The sequence below is a fragment of the Gouania willdenowi genome, chromosome 6 (genome assembly GCF_900634775.1).
Source record: "Gouania willdenowi chromosome 6, fGouWil2.1, whole genome shotgun sequence".
Classification (NCBI taxonomy): domain Eukaryota; kingdom Metazoa; phylum Chordata; class Actinopteri; order Blenniiformes; family Gobiesocidae; genus Gouania; species Gouania willdenowi.
In genome coordinates this window covers 66431601-66450639 of record NC_041049.1, presented here as the reverse complement: position 1 = coordinate 66450639, position 19039 = coordinate 66431601, and the positions used below count along the sequence as shown (strand labels likewise).

General features: G+C 38.2%; 1 protein-coding gene across 1 annotated transcript in view; it reads right to left on the bottom strand.

Annotated features, from left to right (window-relative positions):
* tango6 (transport and golgi organization 6 homolog (Drosophila)) overlaps positions 1–18172 on the bottom strand; it is a 28651-nt gene extending 10479 nt beyond the window's left edge. The window contains exons 1-14 of the mRNA XM_028451570.1: positions 18037–18172; positions 15979–16619; positions 14417–14533; positions 13773–13932; positions 12374–12480; positions 12095–12257; positions 11950–12011; positions 10917–11029; positions 9207–9383; positions 6155–6281; positions 5866–6069; positions 4534–4677; positions 2925–3314; positions 1765–1822 (exon numbers count right to left, since the gene is read on the bottom strand). Of these exons, the coding sequence (XP_028307371.1) occupies positions 1765–1822; positions 2925–3314; positions 4534–4677; positions 5866–6069; positions 6155–6281; positions 9207–9383; positions 10917–11029; positions 11950–12011; positions 12095–12257; positions 12374–12480; positions 13773–13932; positions 14417–14533; positions 15979–16619; positions 18037–18088 (2515 nt within the window). The 5' untranslated portion in view covers positions 18089–18172. The remainder of the gene's footprint in view (positions 1–1764; positions 1823–2924; positions 3315–4533; positions 4678–5865; positions 6070–6154; positions 6282–9206; positions 9384–10916; positions 11030–11949; positions 12012–12094; positions 12258–12373; positions 12481–13772; positions 13933–14416; positions 14534–15978; positions 16620–18036) is intronic.
* Between the last annotated feature and the right edge of the window lie 867 nt (positions 18173–19039).

Genomic DNA, 19039 nt, shown 5'->3' with positions numbered 1-19039 from the left:
CTGGAAAAAAATGCTGGTAACTGTAATCGTATTTGAATTGTAATTGAACATGGGTAATTGAAAACTTAATTTCTTAAACTGGTGGGTCAGGACTCAAAAGTGGGTCGCAGAAGGCTGGTCAAAAAGAAATAAATCAATAATGTCTCTCATGTTGGACTTGTCTTATATTTTGAAAGAAACTTATCTTTCGACAGGCAATGCTGTGAAATGTATGTTGCACAGGAAAATATATAGATTTATGTTTTGAAAAACATTATATATATGTGTTTTCAACAGCTATTTGTGAAAAACAAAATTTGGTTGGTTGAATTCTAAAAAAAAAAAAGTGGGTCGCGATATAATGACAATGTGGGTCACAGGGTGAGACCAGTTAAGAACCACTGGGCTAGGTGATACTAGGATAAAGTCCAATGCCTTTTATGAACCCTTTTAAGGGCTGTTTCTGGCTATATACAGACTATGTAATTGCAAAGAGCCCCACGAGCCACTAAAGCCCCCAAAGCTGAGTCGAAGGCTACTTGAGTGGCTCAACTTAAGATGTTAAACTTTAAAGAGAGGTTATAATGACCGTAGCCCGTTCAGCAGGCAGTGTATAATAGATTATAGCAACTCGAAGGACTGCACGATTATGGTCAAAATGATAATCACTATTGTTTTGACCAATATTGTAATCACGATTATAATCACAATTATTTATTTATTTTGCACGACTTTAAAAAAAAAAAATAATAATGAACAGTTTACAGTACAAAATGTAGCTTTAAAAATAAAAATTATACCAAAAAATAAAAAATACAGAATGCAACTCATTGGAAACAACTACAGCTCACAGCTCTCATCAATCCACCAAATGACTCAAAGCTGCCTCTGACTAATGGTTGAGAAAGTGCCTGATTTGATATGCAGCAGAGCCCACATTTTAAATGTAAATATTGCCGACGATCAGGTTAATTTAATCAAGGCAACTAAAATCGTGATCACGATTAAAATTTGATTAATTGTGCAGCCCTAGCAGCTCGTGGAACATTTAAAGGATCTAAATCATGCTATTTTGAACCTTCAAAAGTAAACTACAGCCTCATATGGTTAATATTTAACATTTTGCAATGCCCATTTTATGACGTAGCCCTAGAACTCTGGCGAAGCAGCATGGCAACAGGCATGTATGTTTACTGCGGAGGCGCAGTGACGGCATGCTCGTTTTTCAGAAGAGGACAGAGCAGCAGCTCAGGAATGCTCAGAGATGCAGGAAGGAAGCCCAATAATAATTTGGGGGTGTTTTTCATAAGAAATTAACATTGTAACAAGCTTAAAAGCTCAAAATAGTTGATTTAGCATGATATAGGACCTTTAACGAATTAGGAATCTCTTTGTGCTGTTTGGCAATCTGGGGGCCCCAACAGCATCTTGCTTCGGGCCCCACAAAACTAAAAACTGCTCTGGCACCTTTTCAAATACGCTACATTTGAAAACGCTAGATGTTTCCTACCTAGCCAACAATAGATTTAGTTTAGTGCCATCATCGAAAACACATTAAAGGCCAAAATGACAGGAAATCATGAATATATGGATCCCATTTGTAAGTACTTTAGACCCACAATGGAGTCAAATAGAGCGTGCCGACAGCATACGACAAATTTGAGGGTGTACTTATGATATGATAAGGAGGATCCTGTGATTTGACAAAAAAGTTATTGGGGTTACACAAAACGTAAACTGTCTAAAGACTCTTTATAGCAGCTGGGAGCAGTCAGTGTGAGTTACCATGAATGGCTGACAGGTAGACAAAGGAGTCCTCATGCTCCAGGTTTTCTAAGAATACCTGAAGAAGAAACACAAAACCAACATCAGTAGCAGAAGAGAGACATCAAAGGGAATTCAGCACGATCTAAGTGGATGATGAAAGGAAAACTACTGTGAGGAGCGATCTGGTTTGAACTAACAAAAGAGGAGTAAATCTAAGTCAAATCAATGCTGGTGCCAAATCGATGTGAGCACAGCAGGAGGTGCACTGATGACACAGAATAGCAAATGAGGAGCTCACCCTCAGACCAACTTAACAAGCCCCACAAGAGCAAGAGCAGCAGTGACCCCTCAGGGTCCCCTGGGACACACACAACTCCAACCGTTTCATTCATTAATCATCATCAAACCCTCACTCAAACCCACCAATAACAAGAAGACATAGTCATCAATATCCCCCGCCAGATTGGTTGTCATTATAACTCACAACCTTTTCCTAAATGTCCTAAATCTAAGAACTTAGATGTATACATAAGAAAATATTATCACATTAGAATAAATTACTAGCTATCTTAAACAGTTTCTAAGAAAAGCTGTCCTCTTTGAAGATACTTCAAACAGAATTAAAAAAACGGCACAAGGGCAATAACTCCGGAAAAAAATAATTGCGAGCTTCTCATTTTCGAACTCCATCAAGGTACTGATACCCTGAAGCCATACACCAAATTTGGTTATCGTGTCTTAAACGGTTTCAAAGAAAAGCTGTCCTCTTTAAAGATACTTCGAACAGAGTAAAAAAATGGAAAAAGGGCAATAACTCCGGAAAAAATAATTGCGCGCTTCTCATTTTCGAACTCCATCAAGGTATTGATACCCTGAAGCCACACATCAAATTTGGTTATTGTATCTTAAGCAGTTTCTTAGAAAAGCTGTCTCCTTTAAGTCGGACGGACGGAGCGAGACCCAAACCTATATCCCCGTCACACTTTGTGGACAACTTTTATCACAGCAGGGGCCACAAACATGTTATTGTATCTAATCCAAGGGCTAATACATAATAATACAGGTATACAGGAAAGAACAAAAGTATTTTATCTGTTGTTGTTGTTGTTTTTTGCTGTTATGGAGTCGTTGTGTGTATTATTCATTCATTTTGTGTATTTGACAGATGAATGACCCACCGTTAGGACTTTCTCCTGAGCCTGGACGGTCTTTGAGTCTTTGTTAAGCACTAGTTGTGTTAACGTCCTGAGGGCGAACACTCTCGTGGGTACGTCCGGGTCACATGTTTCCATTAGCCAATCAGAGAGAGGCCTGGAGGAAGCGGCAGAGGATCCTGGAATTCTGTTTGTTGAATGTGAGCTGTTGCTTTTCGATGTTGTTGTTGTTTCAGAGTGTGCAGGAGGCGCTTTAGCAGCAGAGATGTTTTCAGGACAATAAGCTCCGTGAGTGGCAATGACGGCTCTGAGGTTCGACGCCAGCTCCTGAATAAGGACGTCCGAGTGCCGCTTAGACAGGGTCTCCAGAGGAGTGAGCAAACGGGACATTGAGGAGTAGTCCTCAGAGCTGAGCTGAGAACACACAGAAGAACCAAGACTTTATAACTTCATATCCGACAATAAAAATAAGAATTAAAGACACACATTGGAGTAACTAACAAACAAACAAACCTCTTTACTCGTGGTTCTCAAACTTTTTTGGCTCAAGTACCCCCTTTCTCTTATTTCTGAATCCATGTACCCCCTTTGTCAGGCTACAACATTTTGCTTAGAAAACTATTTAAAAGCAACTATAGATCATAATGATGGAATGAATGAGAATCTTATTTTGTAAATAAGTAGAATGAAACAGGATTTAGTGCAGTGGTTCCCAACCTTTTTTGGATCGTGACCCCATTTTGATATCAAGAATTTCTGGTGACCCCAAAGACATTTTCTTTCTAGAATTAGTTTTTGATAATGTTTGAGCTCAGTTTTTTTTTTAATGCATTTTAGTTGAAGTAGACAAAGTGGAGGTATAGAAATACAGTTAAGATTGTGTTTTAATTTTTTTCAAAGACTGAATAAAGAAATTTAAAAATCTATTTGAGTTTTTTCTGCAATTTCAGGCAACCCCATTTAAACTCCAGGTCCCCAAGGTTGAAAAACACTGATTTAGTGGCTCCTGAATAGATTCATTTCAATAGTTTTCATCATTTACGGTCATCTCACGCCTGGGGTGGGACCAAAAGACTGACACTTTTTTGTTAAGTTTCTACTTTCTCTCTCTCTCTCAAGTACCCCCTGTAGTGCCATCGTGTACCCCTCGGGATACTTGTACCCCTATTTGAGAAACACTGCACAATACCCACTTTGTCTGCTGGTGTCTCCAGTTCACATTATGTGTAAGGCACACACTATGTCACAGGGCCACACCCACTCATACACTAAAATCCTTTTCAGCTCGTCGAATGAAAATAAACAAACATAGAAGTTGGAATACCCAGAGAGAACATGCAAACTCCACATGGAAAGGTGCTAGGAAAACTTCCAGACCAGTAATCGAACCAGTAAAGGGTTTAGGTGCAAAGGTTTCTATCTCTCGTGTCATATGAATCTGACCTGACATTTTTCTACTTGTTTTTGTATTTTTCATACATTTCTTTCAAATGAAATTAGAAAAGTAGAGTAAATCGAAAAACAAAAAACCTCTCATCAACAGTTTTTAACTTGAATTTTAAGGGTATCTTAGTATGTGCAGAGTCATGATCTGTCCCACTCCTGATATATGTGTGTTTCCAGCAGCTGGTACCTGAGGCTCAGACAGCATAGTGGCCAACAGGCCCATTCCCATGCTCAATGTTTGGCTCTCAATAGGGTTTCCATCATTGGGCCCGTAGACCCGATTCAGGCCCACACAAGCCCTTTGGAACAAAGACACCATGAAGTCCACCACCTGCAGAAAATACAAAACATTTATCATCAATAGTATTTTTTTTAAATCAGTCTAATTTGAAAACTACAACAACACTTTTCAGAACTGAAAGGAAATGTGCAGACTGTGGGGGAGGAAAACTACAGCGGCAGGCAAGCTTAGACTCCTTATAAAGACTCAAAATGAGACATTACTGAGTGAGGTAATGCTGCTTTATCAGACACAGTTTATGGGTTATTTCTGTGTGACACAATGACTCATTTAGGCCTGATTTTGTTGAAAACAAAGCTTGAGGCCAAAAGTAACTACATAAGACCCAACTGTATGCATTCCACCTCCAGGAGAGATGCAGATCACCAGATATAATATGTCCCCCTCATTTTGGAAATAATTCAGCAGCAAACTGTTGTTAAATGGACAATCTCAATAACTCGGAATCGAGACTTCAATATTCGGAATCAAATCGGGATATAGGGTTGATTAACCAACCCTATTACCTGTGGGCTGTTGCACGGTCAAGCTTCAAAGATGATGAAGACTATAGACCAAAAATGGGCAATTCTATAACAGTGGGGGCCGCAAAAATGGGATTGTATCTGATCCGAGGGCCACATTATCAACATTCATGCTAGCATTTAGAATAAAGACCAATCTGAGCTTTTACACAGGAAAGAACAAATATTTTTGTCTTTGTAGTCCTTTTGTGTACAGGGTTTTCTTGGTGTTTTGAGACATTTTGTGTGTTTTTGAATTCCTTTTGTCCATTGTCAATAGGGCACATTTTTGGTGCCTTTTTTTGTGTTTATCGAGTCATTAAGTGTGTTTTTGTTATCGTTGTCATTCTGTGTATTTTTCTATCATTTTCGTTGGCATTTTGTTTGTCTTTGAAACCCTTTTGTATGTGTTGTGGTTTTTGTAGTCATTTTGTATTTAAGTGGTTGTTTAGTGTGTCTTTGTTATCATATTGTGTACTTTTGTCGTCATTTTGTGCATTTTGCTGTTATTTTCTGTGTGTTACGTCGGGCTTCATATTACCTACGACTTCATGAATTACATTTTTTGGGGGGCCACCAGTTGCCTATGTCTGCTATAGACCATGTCTGAGCCCCCCCTCTAACACCAACCCATTGTAGCAGTGAAAACCTAGCGATGCGAGGCCCAGCAGAAGTAATCCTGTCATCTCCAATAAAGCCAAAGCCATGTGTTCACCTGTGAGCTGTTCCTCAGCAGCTGGCTGTGCTGCAGACTCTCCACCATCACAGCCAACACCTGTAGCACAGCAAGCCTACGGCTCTGTGTCTCAGTCCGACCCTGCACATGTTGCTCCGCCTCCAGCAGCGTCATGGCCGACACGTCAGGCGTGTTTCTGACGGCCTCGTCTCCGTCTGCTGCCTCTGCCAGGCTGGTCAGCTCCTGTGTGAGCAGCAGTGACAGGCACGGTTATAGGACGACAGCACAGAGCCAGTGGCTGGCTGGCTGACTGACTGCCTTCAGTCACCTGCAGCAGGACGAGGAAAAAGTCTCCGGGCAGGTCGCTGTCTTTGAGCTCAGACAGGAGCTGTATCAGACACTCTACGTGCCACTGCTCCTCCGACAGCTTCTCGTACAGATCATCATCTTCATCACTGTGAAGAAGGGAAAGAAGGTTCATCCAGTGTCTCCAGACCCTTATACGTGTACATTTGGCCGGCAGTGCTGTTAGGCAACCCAGGCGGCCGCCTAGGGTGCCATGTTGCACCCCCAAAAAATAAATAATCAGAAGAAGAATTTAAAAAGGTATACAGGTAATACATTTGAAACACAGCCTTTAAATCTCTGTTTTCTCTTGTTTAAATATTAATTTAATTTTGTTTTATTTATTTGACCTCCCTCATTACATTCCTTTTATTGCATATGCAGTAATTATTGTTCTATTGCATACAATTATATTGTGTTGTTTGCACTGTGTGGTTTTTGTTACTGACTAGTAAAACCAAACAGGAAAGTAGAAATTTCCATGGACTGAAACTTTTATACTTTATTTTAACTTTTGATTGCACTGTTTTGCATTGCTTTTGGATTTTTGCACCATTGTTGTTTTTGTTCCCTCAGGACATTTGCACTTTACCTGTAGGTGTTATATTGTATTATAGTGTATTATTATCATTGGTTTGTTGTATCTCAGAACTGCATTGTTGTCTTAATATTAAAAGTAAATAATAATGTGTACATACCGGTTTTTTTTTTTTAAACTTTATTTATTTCTATTTATTTATTGGTGGGGGGCAGCAAAGTCCACTTTTGCCTAGTGCACCAAATGACCTAAAGCTGGCCCTGCTTTAAATCATTGTGTAACAAATATTGCAAACGATAATCATAGTGCATTTATTCCCTCTCCAATATTCCACAATCAAAACCTTATTTGGATGCTCGTAATATATAAATAGAAAACAGTCACATTTCACTCTTTACTCACTAAATGGCGATGCGGCCTAAAAAAATTGACAAGTAGCATCATTGCATAAATTTGCATTCTCAATTTTTAAAAGGAATAAAGTCACAATTTATTTTCAGATGTTATAGTCGTTCATGAGAAAGGTCTACATTTAATACTGGATTTCTCCCCTACCCACGTCTGTCTGCTTTTGTCTTTGGTTGTTTTTTTGGTTTTTTTGTGTGTGGGTCCGTGTCATGTGGAAAAAGTTAACACCAACAAACAGGCGCGAGCTTTACCCCACACAACAGATTAACCTCTAGAACAGTGTTTCACCACTGGTCCTTCAGGTTTTATCTATCTATTAAATATCTACGCACTCATTTTGCCTTTAACATCCATAGTGCTGAGTAATCACAATAGTCTTCCATAACAATAGGGGGCAGTAAAAAACACAATTAGGCTGCAAAAAATAAAAAATAAAAGCCCACCAGGGTTGGGGTCAATTATAATTGTAATCGCGTAATTGATCATTCATTATTTATCATTGTAATTTTAAAAAATCTTTTGCAGTCGTAATCGTAATTAAATTGCAATTTAGTTCAGATAATCAGATAATTGTCATGAAAATTCTATAAAAATTGTCAATTATAATTAACACTAAACTGGGGAACCATGTTACAGTTCTATATACAGTTCTACACATATGTAGCAAACAATTATTAAAATATGTTTATTATCAAGCTTTCCCACATTTTATTATTTCATTATTTTTTAATCTAGGGGTATACCGACACAAAAAAGTCTCAGATGTCCACACCAAAAATATTAAAACCTATATTTTCATTGATTAGGAAGTCTAACAAGGTAATCAATAGATAGGAAAGAAATTAGATGATAGATATTTGTTTTTAGTGTATTTTACAGCTGATTTAGGACCCGTTATCATTAGAGATGCTAACAGAAAGCTAACACAAGAAGAAGTTGAACTTTTATTAGGTTTTTTATTTCAGGCTCAGTAATTGTGGTGTATTGTGATTGAGCTTTAGTAATTAAGAACGCAATAAGCGGATTCGGCATTTCGCTGCGCGCAAAGCATGCTGGTCCGGGTCAAAGGTCAGGACTACCCAGCTCCCGCCTAGCTCGTATCATAAAACGTAACCATGGCCGAGTCTGACAAATATATTGAATATTTTGAGCGTTGTAAAGTGGATGTTTTAAAAGAATATTGTAAGAGACGTGGACACGTTGTTACTGGGAAGAGGAAGAAAGAACTGGTGGCCCTCGCTTGGGCATTGTCATTTCAAAAAGCACCTATAGTTTTGACAAAACAGCAGGAACGAGAGGCTGTCAACCTTGATTATAAATCTCTGCTCGAGATCGATGTTGACAGTTGATCCTGGGGGGATCGGGCATATTGTGGCGAGAAAGAAAAGGACGCCAACAAACCCCCAAAACCTGCTGGGTGAGAGACACCTCTCTAACATGTACACCACAATATAATATTTATATACTAGTTTACTAGTTAGCTTTAATGTAGTACAGTATATGTCAAACTTACTGATTTAATCCATTCGGCACGACGTTCTGGATCTTTTCTTTCAGTAGGAAATGGGATGAGTACGTATGGCGGGTCGCATATACATCGTGAGGTTCCTTTATTGCACTCGTGAACGGGGCAAAACTCTTTCATCCACGTATTAAGCCCACGTGTACCGTTGGAACAGCCACGCACTGAACAATGGGACCCTGGCATATTGTCTTAAAATGACCTTAAGCAAAGTAAATGCCTAAAAGTCCGTATAAGTAGCCGGTTGTTCCGCTAGACAGGGGCTTTGTTGACACGCTGGGCAGTCGTGAACTCTGACCCGGATATATTGACCCGGGAATCACGCATGCGTACTGATAATGCTGATTTGGCTTATTGTAACTGACTTTCTGAGGATAAAAAATAATTGTAATTGAAAAAAAAATTGAATTGGAATTGAACATGGATAATTGAAAACATAATTGTAACTGAAAAATGTAATTGACCCCAACCCTGCTGCCCACAAACGATGGGAAAATATCAGCTTAAACACTGAGCTATATTTTTCTTTTGTTTGTTAAAGAAGGATATGAGAAGGTGAGTTCTGACCTGCAGCTCTCCATCCGGCTCAGTCTGGCTCCTCCATCGCTGCCCGGGCTGAAGTGAAAGCCTGCAGCCACTGAGCGTTTCCCTCCCAGCAAACCTGAGAGGCCCCTCAGAGCCCACAGAGCAGCAGGTGAGTCAGTGTGGCTCAGATACCACAGCACAATCTCCTGACAGGGGGCGCTGCAGAGCACAATCACATAACACAGAAGGTTTCTCAATATCATTTTATCAAAATACGGTGAAACATGTCATTATTTTATGTAATTAAACTGTATTAGGGGTTAAAGTGTGACATCTTACGGTTTCTTTACAGCTCAGTGTATATCAGAGATGGACAACTTTTATCACGGTGGGGGGGGGGTCACGAAAACATGTTTGTCTGATCTGGGTGCCACATTATCCATATTTATTTTCAGCATTTAGAATAATATATGATCTGAATATTAATACTGGGAAGAATAAAGGCTTTTTGCATATTTTTGTTGTTACTTTGTAGGGATGTTACTTTGTAGGAAAATTGAATCGCAGTACTTTTTTTAACCAGCAGAGGACGCTATCCACAAGTGTAGGCGGCGGGCGGAGTCTGCTAATACTTTCTTTCTGGCCGCCTTCTACTCTTAAATATGTTAATAAATGATTCATTACCCCTTTAGCACCGAAAGAATATCTGTAATATTACTTGAATATCTGTAAAAGTCACGTTTTTCTATTAGCTCTGTCTGCTAGCATAGCTTCTCTTATTCACTGCAAGAATTTCTGCATGCCAACCGACCACTGTATTACCAGCGCCCTCTGCTGGTCCAAACAAATATGACGTAAATCAGTGTAATCACTGTTTTTTTTTTTTTAAAGTCCAATTGTTAAGGCACAAAATACATTTTCAGTTGCACTTTTAAAAGAAAAAGAACTATTATGCAGTTTTGCATTGTTTATTATAGAACCAGAATTTAAATTAATAGGCTTCATTTTCATTTGTATTATTCCTTTATTTATTTCATTCAAGATTTATTTTTAGTTAAATTGCATTGTTTTGAATAGTTTATCAAAGAATTCTTTCGACAATGAAAAATCAAAGGAAAATAATACAGTATTTTCTAGTTTTTTCCCAAAAAAAAAAATTTGTCTACAGTCCCATTTTGTAAAATAAATCGTGAGAGAATCGTATCGTGAACCCAGTATCGTGAATCGAATCGTATCGGGAGTTGAGTGAATCGTTACATCCCTATTACTTTGTTATTATCTTGTCGTATTGTGTCTAATTATGTGTGTCATTTTGAGTGTTTTTTGAGTAAGTTGTCTGTTTTTGTTGTTGCTTTGTTATTTTGTTGTGGTATTGTGTGTTTTTGGACTAATTCTGTGTTTATGTACTCATTTTGTGTGTTTTTCGTGCCTTTTTGCGTGTTTTTGGAGTCATTTTGTCTGTTTTTGGAGTCACTTTGTATGTTTATGTTAGACTAATTAGACCAATGTCCGCCTGTGGTCAACAGGCCACCACTTGCCCATGTCTGGTCTGTGTGGTCATTTCAGTCAAACTCTTCAGGAAATCGGATCAATCTAACACAGCATCACATAAATGATTCTGTGTGCAGCATTGGGTACATCACAGGTTATAATCACACTTTTAGTATTTAACAGAAAATTCAGATTTTCTTTGTGCAGAAATTAGGATTTTTGAATTGAGCTCTCACAGGTCTCATTGAGAAAGTGTCTCACCGTAGGTGGGATGCGTTCTTTTTCGTAAAACAGAAGAGCGAGAAAATGACAGGAAGAACTTCTTTGAGAGCATCAATGAGGGGCGTTGACGGACTGTTTCCAACTACCCAGAGCTGGAAGGAAAAGGACACAGACACACACAGTAGCAGGTTGATCTTTAAACTGAAGATTCTGTCCTCGTGTGCACGTCTCATGTTTTTAACCTAATAGCTATGATCACTGTGTGCTCAAAGAAAGGTTCCTACAGCTTTAGTCAAACTAAATTCAAAACTTTTTTTATTGCCATTTGAAATTAAATTAAGACCAACTTTACAGTAAACACAATAACGCCACATCAATTACATAGGGTTAGGGTAATTTTTTTCTAGTGTCTAGTGCAGACGTACAACTGGCGGCTCTCAAAGTAAACACAAAAATAAAAAACACTAAAAATAATCAAAATCACTCCAAAAACGCAAGATGACTAGAAAAATAGATATAAAATACATAAAATAGATTAAAAAAATATTTGTTGGAGAGACAATTTTCCTTAAATTTACATTTTCCCACCTCTGCACTAGGGAGGAACAGTAACAAAACTGAAATAAGCCTACACAACCTGCATTCGATTAGATAAGGCTTCATACAATGAAACTTCTGCTTTCTGCATCAAATCATTTGTTTTAATAAAACAAACAGTGTAACGATGCTCAGTTGCTTTGGTAGAAAAAAGAAGAAAAAAAATTTGAATGTTGATGAATTTCTATTTCTTTTTTTTATTTTTATTTTGCAAAAACTAGTTGTTTATACATTTAAAAAAAAAAAAAAGAATGTTCCCATTTATTTTGGAACGTGAGACTAATTACAATCATAAAATCATACTTATTATGTGATAAAATATAAAACTTTTGAAAGATTGATTTAAGACATTTTAATGACATTTAAAGCCTTATTTTTAGATTCATGAATTGAATGCCTTTCAAGACTTTTTAGGGATCCGTGGGAACCCTGTCAAAAAGCCTTTAAATCATTATATTCATGAGGATCGTCTCACCTTGTAAACGTCTTCTATGCTCTGTGTCAGCTCTGATTCGCTGATGAAATCCTGAGAGTCGTCTGAAGAAAGTCAACCAAAGAAGAAATATTTGGTTGTTTTTTTATGACGTGTTTATAACTGTGTGCTGATGACAATGACTGACCTGACATGGAGGCACAGCGGTGGAGAGGAGCCAGCACAGGGCTGAGCAGGTACTGGTGAGCAAAGCTAGGTCGCTCTGCCAGCATGCAGAGGGCCGCCCTGGTGGCCACGCGCTGGAACTGCAGGGCCGTCAGTTTGTCTTTGAAATGGAGGAGGTCCAGAATCTGGACCACAGTAACATCAGATTGAGCTCACATCAGTGTTGGGCTCAGTTTAACAAGGATGAATATTATCAAGGTTAGATTGTCCTTCATGACGGGAACAATGATGTGTTTCTAACCTGCGGACAGACGAGTCTGAAGTAATCATCGGGAGAGGTTGACTGCTGAGGGCAGGCGACGAGGATCCGAGCCACAGCATCACATTTCTTCCAGTCAGACTCGCCCCCTGCAGGACACACAGTGTACGTCAGCATTAAAAGTTTTACAAAGAAGTTAGTTGTTCAGTTTTGAAGTTCAAAAGACTCATAAAACACAAAACAAAAAACCATAGTGTTTAGTGTTTGCTCTGAACGTCAGTCCATCCATCCATGCAATCATCTATTTTACAATGTATAACTGTTACCGTCCTGGCTGTATTATTCTGTGTCTGCTGTCTGAGATAAAACAGATCTGATATCGCTCTCCTCTGGTTGGCTGAGGGCGCAGGAGGATTGCCTTACGTCATCTTCAAAAGGGTATGAGATCTGTCATTAAATGAGCACTCAAGCTTAACAGCAGCAAAGTGCTTAAAGAGTAAAATCTACATTAACAAGCATTAAAATAATCTTGACAAAAACATCATTAAATATAAAAAGCTTGTTTGAAGGAGTGGGTCTAAAAATGTCCAATAAATATGGAGCGTTAAAGGACAGTTTCATTTGGCGATATGGACCAAAACTCATGTCTCATTATTTTCTCTCAAAATGTCATTATACAATATTAATCTTGACATTTTTAACTCAATAAGTCTTACCAGAAAGACAATTCTGGATTCAATGTGCTAATGACGAATGCCACAGAGGCACATCTATGAACAATATGTGCCACTTTTAGCTTTTTCTTCTATAAGTGACAGCACGTGTGAGTGAGTTCTGCAGTGTGGCCTGTTTAGGGAAAGGTCTGGGGTTAGGACACACTCAGATATCCATTAAACTGTACTTTTCATGCTGTTCTGAGAGCAAAAGCACAAGCAGCGACTCCTAAAACGAGTATTACAATACCAAATAAGCTATAAAATATAAAAATATCTTAAAAAATTTTAAAAATCTTAAAAAGAACACTGTTTGACTGTACTCTAATACTTGTATGTGATTTGTACTGTATGACTGTATGAATAAAAAATAAAAAGTCGATATATCTTGAATCACAATATATTGGCCAGCCCTAGTGCACACCTTTAGCTCTAATGTGTGTGGGTGACATGGAGGCCACCTTGTGTTTTTGACATCATATTGTTGCATACATTTATGTTAAATGTGTTGTCACCCTTATGTTAATTCTAATAGGTGAATTCTGCCTCATACTAAAAACACGGGCAAAAATAAAATGTATTGAACATCCAGCAGCTTTCCTCGTTATCAAAATGTTACATTAAATTCTCTCTTTCTATCCAGGATCTTATTTTGTGGCTGTGTGGTCTCTGATTAGAGCATTTCAATAAATACAGTATTGATCACATGGGTGACTCCTCATCCTCACCTGTTCCTCCTTCCAGGATGGCTCTAACTACAGCCTGCAGGCCTTTAGGCTGCATGAGACGCTCAGACAGCAGCTGACCACACAGACGACGGAGCCAAGCGGGAGCTGAGGTCAGACCTGCTCTGCTACTGGCACCAACGCCGCCTCCTACTGGACTGGACTGGAAGGACAGCAATGCAGAAAAAAAAGGGGAAAAAACTGAATCCTAATAGCAGGGTTGGTGTCAATTACATTTTTTAGTTACAATTACGACTTCAATTCAATTACAATTTTAGTGACCAGCACTCTTTTTCCAATTAAATTACTATTATTTTTATCCTCAGAAAGTCAATTACAATTACGTTCTCAATTACTAAAGTTGAATTACAATTACCTAGTTTAGCGTTAAATTATAATTGACAATTTTTATAGAATTTTCATGGCAATTACAAAGTAAATTATCTCAAATCAATTACAATTTAAAAACAATCACAAAAGCAACAGATTTTAATTATATTACAATTATAATGATGCCATAATTGTAAATAATTATCAAATACACAATTACAATTATAATTGAACGCAACCTTGACTAATAGCAATGAAGTAATATAAAACAGAAAAAGAAGCATGTGTATACAGAGCATATGCTACAGAGGTCTCACCTGCTTAGGTCCACCTTGAAGGATCAGCAGCTCCTTGATAACGATTGGCTGATAAACTTTTCCCAGCAAGCTTTTAAGCGCCTGTCGACAGGAACGTCTCTCATCAGCAGAGAGAGGCTGCAGGAGGAGGAGATGGGACAGATAAGACAGAAAAACAATGACCTGAAATTAAAGATCAAATTAAAACAAACAGTTTGTTAAAGGTCCCATATCATGCTATTTTTCACCCATCTCCATTTGTTCTAAGAACCCCAAAAACATAGTATTTGAGGTTTATTTTCCCAGACTCGCCAGTTTTGCAGAGTTTTAGCCTCTGAAAAGTCACTTTCTGAGCAACTCGACACAAACGGGCTGATTTGCGGCCTACTTATGCATATTCATGAGTGGCCATGTTTAGATGGGACACTGACTTCCTCCTCATGGCACGGTGACATAGGTCCCGAGGACGGCCCACCCTCCTCCCACCCACTCCGTAGCCGTGCTCATGCTGCTTTATAAACATGAGACAGAGCGTGGGGGCGGGGCGTTTGCCGGTACATACATAGACTGTAGAAAATACATATATAGCACTGCACGAAGGACTCTGAAATGCTCACCTTTGTGTGACTAAAACATAAAGACAGGAGACGACTGGAAGTGATAAAAACTATTCTATTCAGGAGCCACTAAACACCATTTTATTCCACTTATTTACAAAATTGGATTCCATAAAATGTGTTAACGCTCATTCATTCCATCATTATGCTCTATAGGACAAAGGGGGGGTGCTTGGATTTAGAAATAAGAGAAAGGGGGTACTTGATAGTGCTGGGCAATATATCGAGATTCAAGATATATATATATTTATAGACTTTAATATTTTGGGAATTACAAAATCGGAAATCTCCTATATCGATATATATATATATATATATATATATATATATATCGATATTGTGGTGGTGGACAAAGAGCAGAGGAAAGCCGTTGTGGTCGACATAGCAATACCAAGCGACTTCAACATCAGGGGATCACCTTCCCCTAAACAAGCCACACTACAGAACTCATTCACACGTGCTGTCCCTTAGAGGAGAAAAAGACTTCCCTCTTTCTATCTGTATGTGTACAGGCCCATGCATATACAGTATATCATCCTATTTATCTGCAGCTGAAACTCTGTAAATTTCCCCTTTGTGGGACTAATAAAGGTAATCCTTATCTCTATCTTTAAAGTGACACATACTGTGCAACTGTTTGTTAGTAACTGTGCCTGTGTGGCATTTGGATCATCACATTACTCCAAGAATTGTCTTTCTGGTCAGATGTCATTTGAAATAAAATGAATGAGATTAACATCGTATATCAATATTTTGAGAAAACATATTGAGATATGACTTTTGGTCCATATCACCCAGTCCCAGTACCAAAAAACTTGAAGAACCACAGCTTTAGAGAACAAGAAAAAGACCCTTAAATGTCACAGTCTCACTGACTTTGTCGGTAAGCTGTTTTGGCCAAACACAACCTTAAATATGAGTTTTTTAATTGTAAATAACTGTTAAATGTAAATGAACGAGCTGTACCTTCTGGTCTTCTCGGAGTGACTGGTGTCCCAGCTGGCACAGAGCTGCCAGCACATCAGACAGATTTTGTGTGAACACCAGAGTGGCAAGAGACGAAATCTCCGCCACCTGCAGCAGGGCGTTGGTGGTTACGAGGAGGCGGCGTCCCGCTGTAGGCCCAGCCCCCTCCTTAACCACATTCTCCACTGTGGCTCCAAATGCAGACCTGCGACCCAGAGGCACGCCCACACCAGGAGCCAGGTAGGGACACAGACCTAGGCAGACCACAAACTGAAGCGCTGCTCGCACCGTCTTCTGCTGAGCCACGCTCAGTACATCAGGAGGAAGGGGTGGAGCCATTTCTGGGGTGCAGCGTGTGGCAGAAGTGGGGGGCGTGGCCTGTTGGAAGCGATGCAGCTCATTGGACAGGTGTTGCTTTAAGGTGAGCAGCAGCAGAAGGCACTCCTGCACAAAGCACCACACAACATCCTCTGCTGCATCGCTGCACAACCACTCCTTCGAAGCTGCTGCGCTGACTTCCTCACGCAGACGCCGCACCACCTCAAAGCTACCGTCGCCATGGAGACGCTCTAGTAAAGAGGCTCTGTTGGCCTTCAGAGCCACCAGGAGCGCACCCTGCTGTGAGGGTTGAGCGGAGGCTTCTGTTGTGAGAAACACAAACGCACTTAATTTAAATTAAGGCAAAAAGTTACATTTACAAAAAAGCACAAAACAAAATGATCTGTTGAACTGGCTCTAATAAAGTGGACCACAGACTAAGCATGGGCAATATATCGACATTCAAGATATATCGAGTTTTCTATTTTGGCGATATAGAAAAATACAATATAAAATACTCGTTTTAGATGTCGCTGCTATCACTACTTCTTAGAACTGTCCCTTACAGCAGAAAAAAAAGCAAAAGTGGCACATATTGTTTGTTAATAAATGTCCCTGTCCCATTGTGTATTTTTTTCCTTCTTTTGTGTATTTTGTTGCCCTGTTCATAAATTTTTGCAAGCATTTCTTTTACGGTTTTTTTTTCTGTAATTTTTCTGAGTTGTTTTGTGTATATTTTAATTATGCATGTTGTTCTTGGATTTTTCTTATCCCATTGTGTATTTTTTCTCTTTTGGTGTCCTTTTGCATATTTTTATTATCCCATTGTGGATTTCTATCTCCTAGTTTTTTGTTTTTTTTTAAATCACTGTGATGTTATTTTAGCCTGAGTGGCATTTTGCATTAGAAAATTTAACCCAGAATTGTCTTTCTAGTTAGACTTTAATTGAATTAAAAACATCGAGATTCATATCGTATATCGCCATTTTGAGAAAAAATATCTAAATATGAATTAATTTTGATCCATATCACCCAGCTCTACCACAGATATTAAAATTGAGTAACAATTAAAAAACCATTCTGTCACATTTAACAATATGCAAGAGATATAGAAATAAAAGACAAGCGCATAGTAGTTTTACTTACATTAATGTAGTTTAATATTAAAGTATTACTAATAAATAAATAAAAAAAACAGCATGCATAAATGTGTTAGTGGTAGTAGTATAAAATAATAATCTATTACATTTTAGAATAGCATTATTATTTAATCAGCTAAATCTATTGAGTTGCCCCTTAATATACAGTAAAACTAAATTATATTTGAATGTATAACAGTTTGGCGTAGTTAATTAATATCATATTATGGTGTCATTTTTTTCCCACTATGATCATGAATATAAAACTACTAGATAATACTGGATAACATTTGTCCTTAGAGACTGTCAGGTTAGGACACACGTTGTCATATTTATGAGAGAATTGTTGTAAAATACACAATAAACGTGACCAAGTAAAAAATAATAATAAATAGAGGCTTTACTCTTTAAGATGAGAAAGGAAAAACGAAAGTTTCCAAATAAAGTATTTGTTTAATATTGTATCAACTACATTATTAGAAATTATACATATTCACATATTGTTATATAGAATTTGAGCTTTATTTTTTTAAACGTGCCCTAACGGGGTAAAATGAAGTAATAGTGCCGTTTATTTAGTTCAGTTCTTTAAGCAGCTCACCATTCAGCGGCCTGACGAGGACGTTAATAGCTGAGATGATCGCTGAGGTCATTTCTTTGCTAGTATATCGTTTTTTCAGTAAATAACTGTTTTGTGTGCACAGTCAGCCTCACATCGCTTCACACGAAGACAACACGGCGCCTAAATAACACGTCATCATTGGCTGCGTTTACGGTACGAGTTAAAAATCGGATTTTCTCCCATTTTGTTAGTTGCCTTCACGGGTCATAGCGAGACATTCTACTGAAATGAAATATGATTTTAGAACTGTCTTCGACATGAATAAAGACAATCAATAACTTTCTGCCATAGACCAGTGACGCATGAATTAAGAGTAGAAAGTTTAGTGACGTGTAGACTAGCAGGGGGATCCAGCTATCAAATATTTTGGTAAACAAGTATTTTATCGAATATTCAAATGAAATGATTAAAACTAAATTTTAAATATGCAATAGAAAAGGAAAAAACAAAAACAAAACTTGATTTTATGAATTAAAAAAAAAAAAAAAAAAAAACTGTAGTGGTGTCTCCAACAAAAAAAAAGGCATTGAGGCAGAGAAAAATTCAATTAGCAATATTTTTTTGTAATTGACATATTTGAGAGCTAGTGTTAAAATACTGTACATGGAGCAGAACTAGTCCACAAGATGTGCTAGATGTTAAAATTTAAACGCACTTGATTTATATAGCACTTTATTAAACCACCGAGGTAGTCCTAGTCACATAATAGGACAAAGCTGCCATGCAAGGCAACCATTGGGAACAACTTAGTGTCTTGAGCCATAGTCACCCTTGTATCAGATATAATGCAACATATTGATCCAAGCCACCGGAGAGTTGCACTGTATGCAGCTCCCAAGCCGAGTGACCTACATTAATTAGCTTTTGTTACACAAAGATTACACGTAAACTGTCATTGCCGGTTCACCATTGGCTTGACAGTTGGAAGAAAATTAAACATTCTTTTGATTCCAAATAATTCAAGGGGGAGAGATGTACCAAT